We start from the raw sequence: 18562 nt of genomic DNA, 5'->3' as shown, positions 1-18562 counted from the left end.
TTATTTTTTTGTTCCCCTCCGCTCTCTTCCATTCGAATTCTCCCCTTTTTTCGCCCGTTTTCATTGCCCGGCCTGCACGGGGATCATGGAAATCGCGGGACGGAATTTTTACGGCCGCTTGGATAAATCCGCGCCGACGAGGATAATGGCCCGTCCGGCCGGGAACGATGGGAAATCAAAAAGCTCGAAGGGACGCCGACGTCGAGGTCGACGCCGACGAAATTGATTGGCCCATATCGACGGAGATTGTCGTTGCGGCTTTTCGACGGGCCGTCGAGCGACGTTTATTGCTTGCAAAAGCGTGGCGCGTCGTCATCGCTCCGACACCTTCCGAGTCATCGAGAATCGACGATCGGCGATCGGGATGACAGGATCCCTTCCGATCGAGTCAGTTTTGATCCCGAAACAATGGCGAAACTATTTCAAGCTAACGCAGGGCATACTTCGTTCCGTTAATTTTTCAATTTCTTCTCAACTGCTGCGCGAATGTCCCGAATGTTCCATTTTGGTTTAATCGGCAGAAACGGAGCTTGCTCCGATTGTTCTGCAACGCCTCGTGGAAATAAAAATTTGCACGAACGTCGAAGGGAACACCGGTCGCAAAGTCGCGGAAAATAAAAAGCAACCTGCGCGTTCGATTCCGGGACGCAGCGTTGAGCATTTGTCTCTGCGAGCCAACCACTTTGTTGGCCGATATTTTTCGTCAGCGGTTTTTTGGATTTCCATCGTTCCCGATTATTCCAATATTTACAGTGGCGCGATGCGATTTCGAAACATTTAGCCAGAAAGGCCAACCGGAGATTAATCGACGCGGGTCTCCAGTTCAAAGCACTTCCCACGGAACCGAACCGGGCAGCCAGCTCCTCTCTCATCCTCTCTCTCTCTCTCTCTCTCTCTCTCTCTCTCTCTCTCTATCTATCTATCTATCTCTCCTCTCTTTTTCTCCTTGCCCTGGGAGGAATAATCTGTCACCGCAAAACAGACGATTCATTCCGGGCCGGAGATAAATCACCCAAGAGGTAACCTTTCGGGCAAAAATCCTGGACACCGAGGGCAATAAGAATTGATATCGTGCGAGCCAAGGGTTACATTCGCACGTGGATGCAGCGTCCTTTGGATGCTCGGCCTTTCAGAATTTCACCTTTAACCTTCCACGATAGGATGCGCCGTTCCATTTCAGACTAACCCTCGGATTAGTCGTAATTTCTAATTTCCAAGTAACTTCCAAGCTGTCCTCTTTATTGGATAGATCGATGACGCATAAACCGCAATGATTAAACGCGAGCAAGCTTTTTGACGCAGAGAAAAAACTGTATCGTTGCAGTTCTCATAAAATTGCCCATAAACATGCAAATGTTCATAAATATTCACAACCTAACCGCGCCGCTCTGCACGATGTTCCAAGTGTCTGTATTTCTCTAACGATACAGAGAACATTTTTCAAAATTCCTCCGCAACCGGACGATGGTTTTAAACATAGTTCGTCAAACGTTTATGCGATAAAGTAAAACAGTGCGTCTATTCAAATTGCATCGAAGAAACCTGAAACTGGAGGGCCACTTTCTCGGAGTGAATCGTTCACAGAACGACGGAAGATCGTTCGTCAAAATGGCGTTCGATATGACCTCAGGGTGAATAAACGTAAACGAACCGAGGAACAGGGGCCGCACAATGACGATACCGCCAATTTTCCGACACTTTCGGAATGGATGTAACATCGTCGGATCGACTTCGATGTCTACCAGCGTTCGCGAGGAGCCGCTCAAAATCCGGTTACCCGAGGAACGAGCCGCGTTTAATACCGAGCGCGAATCGGAATCGCGTCGCCATATTTCAAGGGGAACGCTGTTTCATCGTGAAACCGACTGTGCAAGTTCGCCTTCTTACAACGGTTGCTCTTCGCGAGGAATAGCCCGTTATAAAGTTTTACAGCCGCGTTCCAGCCGAACCGTGACTTTTCCCTTCGATTCGAACCCGCTGCGAAACCGTCGGACGTTCTTCCTCGAACCAGATCCGAGGAAAAATACTCGGGGAAAACTGTATTCGGAAAATTCGAATCTCCGTTATCTACTCTAATGGAGAAAGTTCCTATGAAAATCGGATTTACGTTCGCCATGTCCGACGACCTCGATAAAACGAGCCGTCGATTCATTAACGTTGCGGCTATCGGTAAATAATCTGCCATCTTATTCGAACCACGGAAGGTACATGCTCGAGGAAATCGAGCGGTGAAAGGTGGCAGAACGCAGAGCAACCGCGTATAAGTCGACTGTTCGATGAAATCGTGTGTTCGAAGTTCCTAATTACCATCGGCGGACCGAGGAGTTGAAACAACTACCGATCGCCGGGGACGGTCGGATGGCCCTTAATGGCGCCCCCGAAGGACCGACGCGATGCGGCAAGTTATAATTGCGGCACATGCTGAATAGGTTAATTCGTTTGCTGGTCTTGTAAAACTGCGACAAGCGATTCTATTTCTCGGTCGTCTCCCTTCGCGCCGCATGGCTTCTCGTCCCACTGTCCCTTTATCACTCTCGAACTGCCCAATGTTCAGCCAACTGTCGTCTCTTTCCCTTTATCTCTCTCTCTCTCTCTCTCTTTTACTCTCTCTCGCTCTCGCGTCGAGCGAAAACTAGCCCAGAACAGCGCCTTTATACCCGCCGCGGATTTATTGTCGATGTTTTTGTCGTTACGCTCGCGCGGTACATCGGCTCATTTGGAAACTCCGTTGACTGGTTAACACGAGACCATTCGGCATCCTTTTTTTATCCGGGAACTGGGCTATTTGATGGATGGACCGTCGACGGAAACGATATCGAACCATCGCTCCCGGTTATGCGCGCCGAACGGCTCGCCGATCGGCTCGCGTTGCTTTCTTTTATTGCTCGAAACTTTGTGCCATCAAATATTGGCCGGCCACTGGTTTTGTCGAATCTGTCATTTTTTACCGTGCCGACGCCGCAGTTAATTGTTCGCGCAAAATCGGAATGGCCGTGCTCCGTATTTCCCGAAGAACCGCGGCGGCCTGGACCGCCGATTTTATGCGGCTATGGCGAAACGGCCGGGTGAAGAAGGATCTTACCGCGGGATAAAAATCGCGCGCATCAACCGCGAGGGACGAAGATGAAATTCATTTCATCCTCCCAAGAATTTTAATCAGCGAAGAATAATGCAACAGCGTTCTGAAAATTTCTCCACCGGCGTTTTTCCGTTGTTCCGCGTTTCATCTGACCGCCGTAGTCAAAAATTGATAAAATTCGCGGTCTGGTCCGACTAGGTACGGACGAATTGATTAAATGTAACACCGCGCAAGATTAAAGAACCGTGGGATCCGTGAAAAACTGAAAACCGCCGAATTGAAACGGAAACGTTCTTCGACCTTCTTTACGGTTCAGGTTCCATGAGAAGTAATAAGGGCCGCCCGCTCCTGGTTCCTTATACGGGTCAGAAGGTATGGATATTTTCAAAAGGGAACTCGTGTCCGTACGTTCATGCCGGAAATGGCCGCAGAAAGGTCCGTAACTCGGGACGGTAATTTTTCGGCGCGATACCGTAGCCCCTAAAGCACTCGCCGTAAAAAGTCGCGAAATTTTTATGGCAATTTTACGTAACGATGCAGTACCTCTTTATAACCGTTTACCGCAAAATACATGATCCCGTCCGCGGCAATTCCCCGCAAAATACCAATATCTTCTGCTACCAATTTCCTCCGGCCAGGACCTATTCTCTTTTACAGCGGTCCCATTTTTTTCCCGCGGACCTCTGTTGCCAAGATCTCCCAAGCAAACGGCTGCATCAAACGGCAATATTAATTGCAACCGAAGTCCCAACCAGCACTTTCCGGTATCGTTCGGTTCCCCCGCGTGATATGGTATTAACGTGTCCCGCGTCACGCCGATGGCGATCCACGTATGCATTAACATGTGCATTATTATGCATATCGTATAAAATATGATCAAGCAACGGTCCCCATTATTCGGAAGAGAATTACACGATTGTAATAATAATACTAAATGCTGCACGCGTTGCCCGCGAACGATGGATACTGTATTATTTAACATCGATTAACGGTAGACGTTAAAAATCGAGGGGAAAAGGGGAATCCCCGCGAGTTTCCCGTTGCTGCGTTACAGAATTCTGATTTGTCGCATTCAGATTTGCAACGAAGTCCCGTTCCTCCCGTTTCTTGCAACGGATGCGGAAAAATTGTGCCGCTTAGAAAAATAATAGGATTCGAAGGGTCTCTCTTGTCGAGACATCCGCAACAATCCAATATCAATACCGCCTCGGCACCGCCACTCGAGAACCCATAAAGTTAATTAGCAGACGCAGCGAGTCCATTTTACAAAGGCTCGCTCGCTCTTGGCCGAAGTTACTTCTTTGTCCAACTCTCCAAAAGCAGCGGATTCAATTCCTTCGTCTTCCTTCTTTGCTTCCGTCTTTCTTCCTTTTTTTTATACACACACACACACATATATATATATATATATATATATATATATATATATATATATATATGTATATAAATACCCAGGACTGTGCTCCGATTCGAGAGAAGTATTTCACCGGAGTCCCCGCGCAACCCTCTAACCGAGCAGAACGTCGTCGCTCCTCTCCTCTTAATAAAAGTTTGCAAAGCAAAGTTTGCCCTCTCATTCGATCAATATTTTACCGAGGCGTTGTTGACAGACTCGCTACCCAACTTCTTGCCTTCCTCCTTCTCTCCCCGTCACCCTTTCTCCCCCGCTTTAAGTCCAGAACGTCGAATCTCGGAGAGAACACCGACTTTAATCTTCTTTTCCACGAATTGTTTCTCACTTCCCTTCTCCGCGAGCCTGGTCGATCCTGTCGAAGATCGAACTGAAATTCTTTAATCGCTGTTTCGACCGGTTCAAGCGGCCCCTTTGATTAACGTCGTTAACTTTTAACCCCGGCTTAACTTACATCGTTACGCTGCCCCACGAGTTCGGAACTTTTTCTGTTTATACTTCGAATCCGTCCCGCGCTACTTCGTTCGTCGGGACTTTCTTTCCGTCCGATCTTCTTACGAAACCGTGGAAAGGAATCCTGTACTATGGCCGACTGAAACATACGTTTCACGCGACACTCGTCGACGTATTTCATAAGCATTTTGCGATAGAACAATCGTGTTACCACCGTTCTCGCGAAACTGCATCGGTATGAGAACCGACATCGCGGGAAAAACGTTCGGTGATCGCATAGAATTAATTTACCAACGCGTACGAGATACAGAAACGTCGGGGAACGAGTACGTATTTCGGTTCACGTGTGCGAGAAAAGAGATACAGGAGGGCTGAGAATTTGCCCAACGTTTCGCAATCTACCTGGGAATTTTTCCATTAACACTTTGCGCTCGGAGAATTTTCTAATAACTCGAAATCATATACTCGCGCAGAACAGCTTCCACAACGAGATATAAAATAACTTCGGAGATACAGTAATTTCTGCTCGTTTTTACAGTTTTTACAGTTTCTCTGGTACAGATTTCGTACAACAAATATGTTGAAACTTGAAAAATACCGCAAAGAAAGCGTATTCGTTGCGAGAGAGGGCGATAGAAAAGAAACGTTCGCAACGTTAAAATGGAGGCGTCTGGTCTGCCTCGTAGAAGGAGGGTCGAAGCGAGAAAAATAGGTCGGCAGCCGGTGGGGAATCGCTGAATCGGATGCATCGAGGCTCCTCGAGGCCGCTACAACGTGTTTTCTTGGTCGTGACTCGAGGCTCGAGACTCGAGACTCGAGACTCGAGACCGCGACATCGACGCGCTCGATTACCCTGCGTCACGGCATGATCCTTTCCGGTTTTATCGGAGGGACGCTTCATCCGGATTAACCCGAGCAGAGCCCGGTGCACTTTCCGAGGCCCGTTATCGTTCTGCACGCGTCATCTGAGATTAATGTTCGATTAACGACGAGCCAGACGATCACCGAATCTCCAGAACCGCGTCTCTGCTCTCTCTCTCTCTCTCTCTCTCTCTCTCTCTCTCTCTCTCTCTCTTTCTCTCTCTCTCGTGCAATAGTGACGTCAACTTGCGGAACATACTTCCATCGGTCTAATGGTTCCTTTCCCTTCCGTCGCATTAAGTTTCGGTATTGTCGACGAACCGAGGAGATCGGTGGAAATTGAAATCGTTTTTTCAGAAGCGCATAGGTTAAGCCTGTAACCCAAATCCTTCAAGCTCGAAGAACTTTTCATCGCATTTGCCGTAGGAACGTACAGTAATGTGTCTCCCTAACTGACGCTCGGATTGCGCACAAAAATGGACAATTTGGGAAGAGGAGATACGATTATTCGAGTCTCGTGTCTCGTTTTTATAATTGTTAACAATTCGTGACTATAAAAATAAACCGCAAGTCTCGAATAATCGTATCTCCTCTTCCCAAATTGTCCATTTTTGTGGACAATATGAGCATCGATCAGAGAGACATTACTGTATTCACGCTGTGAAAAAATAATCCAAGCACGTGTCTCTTTTCGCTTACGATCTCTAGGCAACGGAGCTCGTCGATCCACGACAAAGAATTACCTGTATGCGGAAAAACTAGAAACAGTAGCTCCAAACGGCATTCGCAATTTTCGATGAATAGTCGTATTTAATCTGTCATTAAAAGAGATGCGTAGAAACATAATTTGAAGCTCGCGTTGCGCAGCTCATGGGAAACCGAAGATTATTCTCGGAAAGACCGCAAGCGTCGACTCTAAACTCTCCCGGAACGTTGTGCAACAACAACCGAGTCGACCGCAGACTAAAAGATTAAACTGTTCCACCCTCTCTCGACCCACGAAAACTCGATACAGAATTTTTATTTGGTCGTTTAGGTCGACAACTGTTCGCCGGAGTTCCGTTCTTTTTTTTCTCCGTGGGAACGGCTTGTTTGTCCCGTTCCACGATCTCTCGGCTGAATATAATAACGGAACACGAAGGAGCCGAGATTCCTCGCCGGTCAGCCAGCGGGGAAAAAACTCAGCGAAAAGTGCATAAACGTTAACGAAGTTAAATTATCGTTCGCGGGAGGCTCGGGGGAGCAGTTCCTCGGGAATCTGTTTTACTTATTGCCGCCGTAACTTTCGCCCCAGAAAAAAGAAACAGAGCATGGAAATGTTGGCGTGGCTCCTACGTGACCGAACTCCGGATCGCCCTATTAATATTCGAGCACCGTAGGCCCCGTATTGGAAATGATATAATATTTTCCGCGGCTAACGTATTGGGAACTCCACGTTCCTGCTATTAAAGTTCGCTGCCTGCGATTTGTTACACGCGGCCGACGATTCCTAATCTAATTCCAACGCCTTTCCGAAAGCCTGACCCTTTTGTTTTCTGATCGGGAAATTCTTCGTTTATCATCGCTCTAAATTGCATAGACGTATCTCTTCCCAAAATTATCAATTTTCGTTTACGAGCCGAAGGACAATTTGGAGAACAATCGTCCCGCATCTAGGTCCTCTTAACTCGTGTTTCGAAGTCCCCTGAAAAATGGAGTTTCGTTGCGTGAACGAGAACCGATCCCGATTCCCCGTTCCGTGCGCCCATTACGCTAATCCCGAACCGAACACGGTCGAGCTGTTGTTCGAAGCTCGCTGAAGCAAAATTGAATCGGGAATCGTTCCCGGCGTCGGCGTCGGCTCTTAATTTCGCGAGAACCGGCCTCCTCGGGGAGTCCTGGCAGCAAACTCGGCTTAATCCGATCCGATCTAACTTGCTCGCGCACCGTGACGGTACAAAGCGAAAGAAAAACGGCCGGCCGGGGATCGGACGTCCCGAAAACGTCCCCAGTTGGGACACCGGGCTGCGCCAATGCCTAAGTCGCGCGCGCGCGCGCACGTTTTTGCTCGCGTAATTAAGCGTCGCAGGACCAGGAAATAATGGCGGGGTTGGTGCCGAGACAACAACAAAGGCGAGCGTCTGGTTGCTACGCGAAAGACAAAGGGCGCTAGCATTGCGGACGTTCACTTAGCGTGGGGACGCTATGCTGGTTTCGTCAGAAGAAAATATACGGAACAGAGGGCAGAACCAATGAAATCTCCGGCCGCGGACGTTTCTGAATTTCGAATTTACGAAAATGATCAACGAGCGGGCGAGGACTAAATTAAATGGAAATAGTTTTAAATACTAAAAGAATTTTGGAACAGCTTTGTCGCAGGGGTTACTGCGACGGTTTATATAAAATAATCCGAGAGAGTTTTTTTGGTTTTTATATAACGAGAACTTTAATATAACTTGTAACAAAAAGGCGATGGGGTAACAGTGTGTAAAAGGTAAAGGTAAGCGAGTGACGGATGAGACAGAAAAACGAACACGTCGAGAGTCGGAGGAAAACTAGCTAACTAACGTCTCCCGGTCGAGAGGTCCTCGTATTTATTGGGGAGAACGTATTGAAATTGGTAAGGGAAAGTCCTTGGGAAGGGCGAAGGCCTTTCCCGAAGATTTTCCGACCGGGGTGATCCGGAACCTAAGGTCCGAAGCTGTGTCCCAACGTTTTTATTGTTTCATGGCGGTGTGTACGCCTTGCGTCGGTAAAACTCGTAAAAGGCATCTGCACACCCCGCTTTTGGAGGACGTGGCTTTTTATGTCTGGTCCGCCACACAGCCATATGTGTGTAACATTCGACTCGCTGAAATTGGTAAAGAAAGAAGGTATCGATGAAGACAATTTTCTTTCGTATAAAAATCAGCGATCCGCTTATTCGTTCGAACACGGCAACGATAAGTTTCTGGATATTTAATGTTCCAGCCGAAGCCCATACTCGAACCCGATTAAGAACTCGTAGACGTTCTTGAAAAATTGATTTAACATTGCTACTCGCCGAAAGGCAGCATCAGCGAATCACTCTTTTAAAGTTTTAATTGCACCGGGAGGAAAATCCGAACGTTCGCGAAGTTACGTTTCGGAACGACCCGCCAAACTCTGTTTATTAAATCAGGGGAGCGGTATGAAACGTACACTCTTCGGAAGTGGAATTAAATGTCGGCCGTGCGAGCTCGGAAGTTCCGTCACCGCTTTCGTGCGGGAAAGACCGCAGATTTACTGGGAATATTGGCTTTTAGCGGGAGAAGATGTCGCGAGAAACTTGCGAGTCAAAAGCAAGAGTTTCCCCATAATTAACAGACGAATGGCGGATCCTTTTCACAAAGCTATGACCGAGAAAACTCGCGTATGATCATTTATTCGTTCTAGGCGCGTTAATTTGTCTACAAGCCGCAATGAAACGTGCGACAATTTAAATACAATTATTAGAAACTAAGTAGCCAAATGAGGACATTCGTGCCCTGGGTCCACGTTGACCCAGAGTCCCATCGCCCAACTATTGAAGTTCGAACGTGGCCCAATTTAATTCTGAAAATACAGATGTCTCGATTTCCTCGACAAATTCGGCCCCAAATAATGCTCGCGAGCAAAAAGGAATCAATTGTGCTTCCGAATTAGAGCTCGAGGCGTTAAGCTCCGAAGGGGCGATTTCACCCTATGAACTCAGTTGTCCGCGGTGAAAAAGATACGCGCGGACACGTTGTTCCACGCACCAGCAGGACAAGAAAGTATCACAAAAATCGTACGTTTTCCAGTAAGCAGATAAAGAAAACTCACCCTTGAGCGCCGCCTCGAGGCCGCGTAATCTGCCAACAATGGAGGCGAGCTGTGACTTGTACTTGAGACCGTCGGCCTCGGATTGTTCGTTGAGTAAACGGTTCAGGATTCTCTCGGCCTCCTCCTCCTTCACCGAGAGTGACTCTTGAAGATGATCGGTGTGCACCTGTTCCTGCAACTTCAGCTGCCGCCGCATCTCGTCGTTGAACTTCTTCTGCTCCTCCAGCAACTACCGAAAATTCATCGAAACAATCCGACTCAGCGATCGTTATTCATAACAGAACAATATTATTAACCCGTTCGCATAGCAAATTTGTCCGGGCTCGAACGGTTCTATTAAGGAAAGCTTCGCGGTATTCGGCCGCTCGTTTATCGCGAAAAGAACGCGCGTACAGGCGCAAAACAATCGACAAAGTCGTCCAGCGTCGTTCTTGTTCGCGATGCAAATGGGTTAAAGCGTCTTTAGGGTACTCTTATTCCCTTCGAGTTTACTAATCGGTGATTCGCTGAGATCGGACACGTGACCAAGATTTCAGATATAAATCTGCTAAACATGAAATCTCCGAAAAGAACGTTAACGAGCTTAATTTTCCCCGTGCCCGCGACCCGCTCGCTTCGCGAAAGAAAAGTAGAACGCGCAAGAAGAGCGTGCAACATCCAGCGTGCCAAAATCCGTTCCCACCATTTGGGGGATATCGGCGACAAATTCGGACGTGACAACAAATAAACAGTCGTGCCATTCGACGTCGGTTCCAAACTCTCGGCAAACTTCGCGACACACGTGTTTAAGTTTAATCGGCCGGAAGGGTGGAGAAAAAGTGGCCAAATTTCGCGGAGGGCGCGGAACGTCGAGTTTAATCTGGCAACGACGAGATTTCGGGATGACGGAGGAGCCAGGGCCGGGCACGATATGAAGATATTCCCGAGGAGGAAAGTGTTTCATAATATTCCGAGACTGAGCTTAATAATTCTGATCCCGTTGAAAGCATCCCCGCGACTCCGTCCTGTGTCTTATAAACTCGGCGAAATAAGGGTGCACTTGGCCCAATCTTCAACGCGGAACAACCTGAAACAAAGGGAGCGGAGCAAGCGACAACCGAAAGAATACACATTCCTCCTCTTTCTTTCCTCTCTTTTTTTTCGTCTCGTTCGCATCGTCTCGCTTCCTCTCGCTCCCCGTCTCGTAGTATCTGCGGAACGAGCGACTCGATGCTTTTATTTTGTGGCTGTGTGCACGGCCTCGTTGCCGAAAACCGTGTCTTGAAATATAAGGGGCGGGCGGCTTCGCGGACTGCCTCGGTCTTTGTCCTAGATCGCTCGCTTCGATTTCACCTTCCCCGCGAACCCGATGAATTTTGGACGCGATCAACTAGAACCATTTCGAATTACTCGGAATCCCGAGAACTGAAACCTTATTCTTTCCTACGTTAGCTACTGCCACGTGCCCCGTATGAAAGCGACAATCCGAAGAAACGATTACTCGATTATTCCATCAAACTAAATCAACGATCTCTTCGCATGCTCGCTCGCTCGCTTCGTACGGATCCGCACACACTCGCTGCTCATTAAGGACCTCCTTAATCGGTGTTATCTGGCACGAGATTCGAAACTTAGGGAAATTCAGTCACCCCATCGTCACCGGCGCACCTTCCCCAACACCCATTACTTTCCCCCTGCTCCTTTATTCCGTTTCCATAGGCGCGACGCGCGACGCGGCGTTCGAGTAACCGAGACTCGGTTTGATAAGCGGTCTCCTTCTGTCCCATCCTCCAACCGAGTTTATTACCTTCTCGGGATGATTTAACACGCGTCGTCTCTTCGTTCAGACCTCTGAGAAACGCGTACGGTTTCATAACGAAGTTTTCATAACGAAGTTTTCGTAACGAAGTTCCGTAACAATTTCGATACGATTGTTACGCTCGAAAAGAAAAAAGGTTTCGGTTCGAACGATTATTTCGAACGTCGGAAATTGCCGGATCGAAGCGACCCGATTTTACCTCCAACGTAAATAATTGAAAAATAGAAAATAAATCCGAAGGAACATGTTGCATCGAAGATCGTTGCTTCATAAACCGATCACGTTTCTGCTTACGACACCGAAGTGCGAAATTAGTTCGTAGAATCTGAATTAGCATAAGAATCGAGGCGGTACGTAGGCAGCGCTGCCATCGGATGTTAAAAGTAGCGCGCGAGCAACCGGGAGGCGAGTCTTTTCGACGGTAAATTCATGTCGCCCCACCCGTAATTGCAATTGCGAAGTTCCCCGCGAGCCGAAGTAAGTTTCTATCTAACACCCCGATCGTTAGACCACTGTTCGCGAACAACAAGCAAAAAAGTCACGAAACGTAGGCTACATAGACCGAAATTAGCCGCAGTCCTCGCCGCTACAAACTTATCCAATTTTACAACGCTGGGTCACGTCGGAAATTAATTTTCTAGATCCGGAACGAAAGTTCCGGCCCGTTCGACCTCGCGCTTTTTTCCCCGTGTCACCGTTATTAGACGACACGGGCTTGTGCAACTATTTAATTTAAACATCGGCCCTTTTAAACGGATCGTTTGTCATGTATCTACCAACTGCAGTTAAATACCGCTGATAGTTTACAACGTATCGAATTAAAGAGTCGCGTCTATCCGACAGTATAGTGACTTTAAGGAATTTTTCCTGGAAAAATTGAGAGACTATTTTTTCTTTGATAAGTGACTTGCTGTACTTATAAAAATTGTTTTAAGAAAAGGATGAACAAAGGCAGACAATGTCTGTGTCACCTAAAGACCTCCACTCGCAGCAAATAACAAACTCCGCTCTCAGAGTTCGGTCCGCCGAATCAATTTGCCAAAATCACTGCCGATTTACCGAATCAATCTTTACGTTACGCCTCCACCTACGGTCTAGACTCTAAAGATTAAAAGACCGAAAAAAGAGCAGAGCAAAGAGTCTCTGGCCGACAGGGCTCGATCGTGCGGGAAACGCGTCCCGGGACGCGTCGAGATTAGCGCGAGCGTAATTAAACTTTGATTAATTATCCGTGGTTAAAGGTTCGCCGGCGGCTGGTCTGATTGGCAAGTGACGCGAGCTTCTCTAATCTGTTCTTTCTTCGCCGACACCTCTGCCCCGGCCGACTCGACTGTCCTCGTCGCTCGCGATCGCGATCGCGATAGCCATCGCCACGATTCTGGCTCGCTTTCTGCCTGACGTACTTTCTACACGCGATACGCCCACGGATCCTTGTTTCTGGGGCGGTTTGGGGAACGAGCGTGCACAGGGTCGTGCCGCCTCTATGTGCAGAAACGCCGTGTCAATAATTAACGCCCGGCCGAGCCGACAACCGCCGTGGCTCCGCGCCGTCGAGGGGAAGAGAGATCATCGACAGCTCTGCGAACACCGGCAGTCGTGATACGACCGCGGCAAATCCTTCGATCGGCTCGGCCGATGATCCCGGTGGTCCCTGCCTCGGGAACGGACCAGCCCCGGTTATCCTGGACTTTCCATTAACAAGCCGCCCAACACCGGCTGTCCCGCCATTTTGCGAGCTTTCAACTAGCCGACGCGTCGCGCCGGGAAACCGATTGAAATGAAAATTATCCGCTCCCCGGTTGATAATTGTAGAAGCAGAGATACTCGTGGTTCCGGGAGGAGACGAAAACGGAGGCCGGAAAGGACAACAGCGGGAAAGCGAGAGATCGGCGAGCAAATCGGTCGGAAGGGCTTTCTTCCTCGGCGCTTTCGTTCGAGACGGCTGTTATCGAGTCAAAAAGGAATTCGATGGCGGTCGGATCGCGGGGGACACACCGTTGAATATTAAAATATCGACTGACGCCGAGGACTCGGAATCGCAGCCACCGACACCGGCCGGACTCTTCGAGCTGAAACTATTCCGGCCGGATGTCTTTTCAGACGGCGCGGCGTCGATCGGGAATGGACGTATCGATCGTCGGCCATCGGTTTCGTGTTATTAAACTCGATCGTTCCGAGCGATCCGGCCAAGGAACACACTGGATCTCTCCGCGCCTCTCTCAGTCGCGAGGCGTTGAAAGGCATGATTACCGTCTTAGAGACGAGTTCGACGAAGTTCTCTGCTACGAGATCCGAAAGTTACTCCGTGAAGATCGAGAATATAAGCCGATTGCTGAAGCGCGCGGCTCTCCTGTGTCGAATAAATTACTCTTGGAACTCCTAATCGGAACCGTCGGCGAACATCTGTTTGATCGCTCCGCGGAATTGTCGTTTTCCCTCGATTAGGCTACTGGGAAAAGCCTGCGAAATATTCGCTCGCGAGCAGATCTCTCGGCGCTTACGCCACGCGCTAATTTCTAATACGATTCTATTAATGTGCGCTAGAAATCTATCGCCTTAATTTGCTGTTTGTTCTCATTTGCGCGGAGATCCGCGGACTATGCGCGAATGCGAATGCGTTATAAACATTTGTGCGCTTTCTCGAAGAACCAGGATCGGAAACGAAGTCGAGTTTCCGATCAGAAAATTCCTTATGGAAAAAATAAGGTAGAATCATCTTTAATGCATCTCCCTTCTGTTCGGAGAGTATCTAAAAATCCTCGGAAAACATGTCGTCTGTGGAAAATATTTGGCCGCGGCGTCCGATATAATTTCCTAAAAATTAGAATATCTAATCGCGTGGAAATCGATTTTGCTCTTATCGCTCGGATATTACGGCTTTCCCCCGAAAAGTCGACGCCGCGGCGATTAAAAAAAAGAGACGGAAATTTCGCGCGAGCCGGTTTAACGCTTCCTCGAAATCGAATTTATTTATGTGTAAAGCGAAACAGAGCCGCGGAAAGGGAAGTATTCGGAAATCCTCTCGACAAAGCGAACAGCCGATCGGATAATCTAAACCGAGCCGGGTGCGTGGCCGCTCTATTTCCATTCGATTTAGACGGTCCGGTCCGATCGGAGCAGATGGCCGCTAACAGCGGCAGAGGCAATTTCTGATTTTCCAAAACGGATTAGAGAACGATGCGCCGGATTAGCCGGCGTACGGCGGCGCATCGTTCCGTTCGCGGGATAAAAACAGATTTTTTTCGCGGCCAATATTTTTGCTTTCGGTCCCGTACACGGCCAGCCGTCCGACTAATTTCATTTCCGCGACGCGGCGGCGTGGGAAACGCCGACGAAGTGTCAGCTATCATACTTTCTATTTCTCCCTATTTTCCCGCAGTTTTTCTATTTCGTTCCGCCATGAAAATTCAACGACGCGTTCCATCGGTCGACTCTTTCCACGGCGCGAGCACCCTCGCAGCGATACCCTCGAATTTCCGGATGAAAACGAGCGCGCTTCGATCATTAAAAGCTGCCGATTTTATTCGCCGGTTTCGGAACGAGCGATCAGTTTAGTCGGAATTTCATAGGGTTCTGTTGACGGAAAGTTTGATCGTTCTCGACGCGACACGTTGATCGGACCGCGGAACTTCCTGCGAAAATTCTCGAATAGCTTTAGAACCGGAGGAACGAGCTTTCTCTTTTAGTTTCTTTCAGAATCTCGGCTTTATCGTACTTCGCGTTATATTTTGTTCCACGCTTTCCATAAAGCTGTCCAACGACGACACGGTATACAAAAAATGACTATTCGAAACTGAAAGATGGCACAACATTTTCGTGACGAATGAACGTCGACTAGTCTACTCGCGTATTTAATCGGAGAACTGGAAGGGTCGTGCTTTTTGTTAAACAATTCGCGGGGCGGCAACGGTAACAGAGCGCAACAACCGTGTCACAAAACTGTTTCACTGCTTCCGGCGGATTTCAGGCTACCAATCTCCATCGGGACGAATCAACGGCGCGCGGTATCGAATAGCAATTTTCCTGGAATCGCGGACTAACTACGAGCCGACGAGGAGAGGAAGAGAGAGAGAGTGACGGGCGAGGCAGGGAAGGATTTCAAGCTATTAGCGAGTCGGTCGAATCACGATTTCCATGAAAGTTTGTCACGGACACGGGCCACGGGAAAGCTCGGGCCGCGCATCCCCTGTCGGAACGATTCGTTCTTACGTCCGACAATAGCTTCCCAGGTACAACAGCGGGCGAAACAAAGCCCGCAGCTACAATTTATTCTTAGGCAAGAATCTCGAGATCGAATTACGAGATCCCCTTCTTTGTTCCAGCGAGCAACGATTATCGAGAGGCCCCGCTAATTCCCACTTGGGAAACGGATTTAGCAGTCCCGGTTATCGGGAAAATTGCCAATTGAAACTCAAAAGTTGCAGAGATAAAGAAGTTCAAGCAAGAAAATTGTTGCTCTTCGCGTATCGTATACTTCTATACAGCGATACGATACCGAAACTTTGTGAATGGCATTAGGTAGTTTTTTTTCTAAATGGTATTTCTTTCTTTTGCAAGTTGGAGCAACTCTGATTGATTTTGCTGAGACACGTGGGCTGTATCGTATTTTTCTTGGTCATGGAACAACGTCGATTCGAGTTTGCTGGGGCATGGCAAAATCTGTCCAAATCGAACGATGTTTCTCTAGTCATTCTTATTTTCCAGCTAAAGGAAACTGGTTCAGGAATCCGTCAATGCCTTAAACCCTTAAAGATTCGCGAAACACAATAGCCAACAACGCGACCATTGAAATTTCCCGAGGCAACGGATAGATCGAGCAATCGAATGGGCCAAACTCGAATTGGACCACCGCGTGCTGGTACACGGTTTTTATCGCGACCCCGTGGGGGCTAATTCCAGTCGTTCTCCTGAGTTATTCCCCGCTGCCACCATAAGGTTCGAGGCCATCTTTGCCAAGAGGCAGTGGCCTGTACCGGAATCGATTTCTGGTGACGCTGCCGCTCGCCGTTCCAGAGAGAGCGTAAGACAGAGAGAGAGAGAGAGAGAGAGAGAGAGAGAGAGCAAAAGATCGAGAACGTCCGATCCCATCTGCCTCGAACGTGGGAATTCCTCGATTTACGAACGGCAGTGAAACGTAAAACGTGAAACACGCCGGCCACATTTTCGCAGCGGCCCGGCCTGGGCCCGGCCCGACCCGACCCGGCCGCGGCGGACGACAACGATTCTTCGGGCAATATGTTTCCTAAAGTCGGCGGTTGCCGCCGTAAAACCGGATATACGACTCGCATCACACTTCTCTTGGTCCCGATCCCGATCCCGATACTAAGAATTCCCTCGAATCTTCTGGGACGAGGCCGAAATACCGGCAAACATCTCACTCTGGGACGGCGACGAATGGCAACGACATTATCCTATTATCGGACGCTGCTTTATCGCCAGCGGGAATTATTACCCGCGTTTGTTCAGTCCGTTGCATGAAACTGCTAGAAGAATACCGCGGAACACCGAGAATCCGGCACGAACGTCGAGCATTCGTTTTTCCTTTTTTGTCAAAAGAAAGGCGAATTAGGCTTATCGATGAAGCAGCCGCTGATACGAAGAAGATTCTAGAATCTGTATCCTACTTTTCATCCGGAGTCTACAGTATATAACCTGTCCAGAATTAATTCCGAGACCGTTGGTGGCACATCGACAATCAACGACGAGTGAAATTTTCATTATCCGGTCGAAGAACAACGGCGGTGTCCGATCACGAATTGAAAACGATGGAGGAAAGATCGGTGATCGGTGGCACTGTTTGCCGAAGAAACATCACGTGTCCCGAGTCATTTCACGTCGGATCGAATCGCACAACGGTCGCTGAATAATTAAGAACCGCGGGATCATGGAACCGGTCCCGTTCCAATAAGAGACGTACCAATGTTTAATCCGCCATTACACTCGGTCCTAACGTTAAACCGAGGCCGCGATTCAATGCCGGCGCGATTAAACGAATAAATTTGAAATGATAATTGGAGGGAAACACGGGCGAGACCGCGGGGCTACTTGTTTAACAGTCGCGTCGCGTCGACGGGAAACGAAATTCCCGAGCCGGCGTCCGTAATCGGTAAAACGATCGGTCAAATTTTCATCGGAAATCGCGATCCGATCGACTCGCGAATTACTCGGACGGTTTTCCCAACGATTCGAGACTTTTATGCGATCGTCCGACGCGAAAGTCGTAAAAGAGGATCGTAAAATCAGAGGCAAAGATCGTCGAAGATCCGAGAAACTTCGAATGATCAGGAATCGCTAAGATTATTCATCGCGATTTGCCGTGTCGTCTAATCGTTAAATGTTCTCTTTTACGGTTCTCAAACGGCGCTGATCGGAATCTTAAGATTTTCAAAATGGAATTTTTATGGATCCCACGGCGGAATTCTATTACGCTATTCGCGATGCTCTGTGTAGCCCCTGCTTCTTGAAATCGATGCGATAAATCTGCGGAAAAGTCCCATCTGCGCGAATCGATTAGGATAACCTTGTACAACGACGGGTTTTCGAATCAAATTGGCAACAACTTCTGTTACAAGCGTCCCTGTCATAAAAACAACAAAGATAGTGGGTCGTAAGGTTTACGATTAGCACCGCTCGTTGTCCGCCCACGCCGCAAACAGTTCAACAACAAAGTACAACAGTAAAAAACACTCCAGTGTTTGCGAAAGTAAGCTGAAGAAACGATTCGGAAGACAAGCCTTCGGATGAAATTAAACTCGAACGCCCACAGAATGCAGAAATATTTTTGACGTTACGGCTTTTCATAAAAAACGAATTGTTTGGTATTATTTATTTTAGAATTCTGTAGCGTACAACAGCTTGCAATTTTTACCAAAGAATTATTCAGAAATTCTGTTTAAAACTAATATATTTCTGCCTTTCTTACAACTCGTCGATAGTTGCGTACCCACGCAACAAGAAGAAAAAATTTTAAGAAATTGAATGTGAAGAATAATTAATTAATTCTAAATATATAATTCAATATAATTCAATAATAAATTAATTAATCCTTGCGGTAAAAGTTTAGGGTCTTCTCCTAAAATACCAAGAAACAATTATAATGCCGTTACACCCTGTGAAACTGAACGAACGAAACGGACTTCGGTATATGCAGATAGTCAGA

At 48.1% G+C, this 18562-nt stretch overlaps 1 protein-coding gene across 3 annotated transcripts in view; it reads right to left on the bottom strand.

Moving 5' to 3' along the window:
* Positions 1-18562, bottom strand: part of Mitofilin (inner membrane mitochondrial protein mitofilin) — a 56010-nt gene that overhangs the window by 32854 nt on the left and 4594 nt on the right. For all 3 annotated transcript variants that reach the window (XM_033466455.2, XM_076520571.1, XM_076520572.1), the window contains one exon: positions 9606-9834. In XM_033466455.2, coding sequence (XP_033322346.1) covers positions 9606-9834 — 229 coding nt within the window. The remainder of the gene's footprint in view (positions 1-9605; positions 9835-18562) is intronic.

This window comes from Megalopta genalis, chromosome 3 (assembly GCF_051020955.1).
Source record: "Megalopta genalis isolate 19385.01 chromosome 3, iyMegGena1_principal, whole genome shotgun sequence".
In the NCBI taxonomy this organism is placed as follows: Eukaryota; Metazoa; Arthropoda; class Insecta; order Hymenoptera; family Halictidae; genus Megalopta; species Megalopta genalis.
This window is presented reverse-complemented; position numbering and strand designations above follow the sequence as displayed.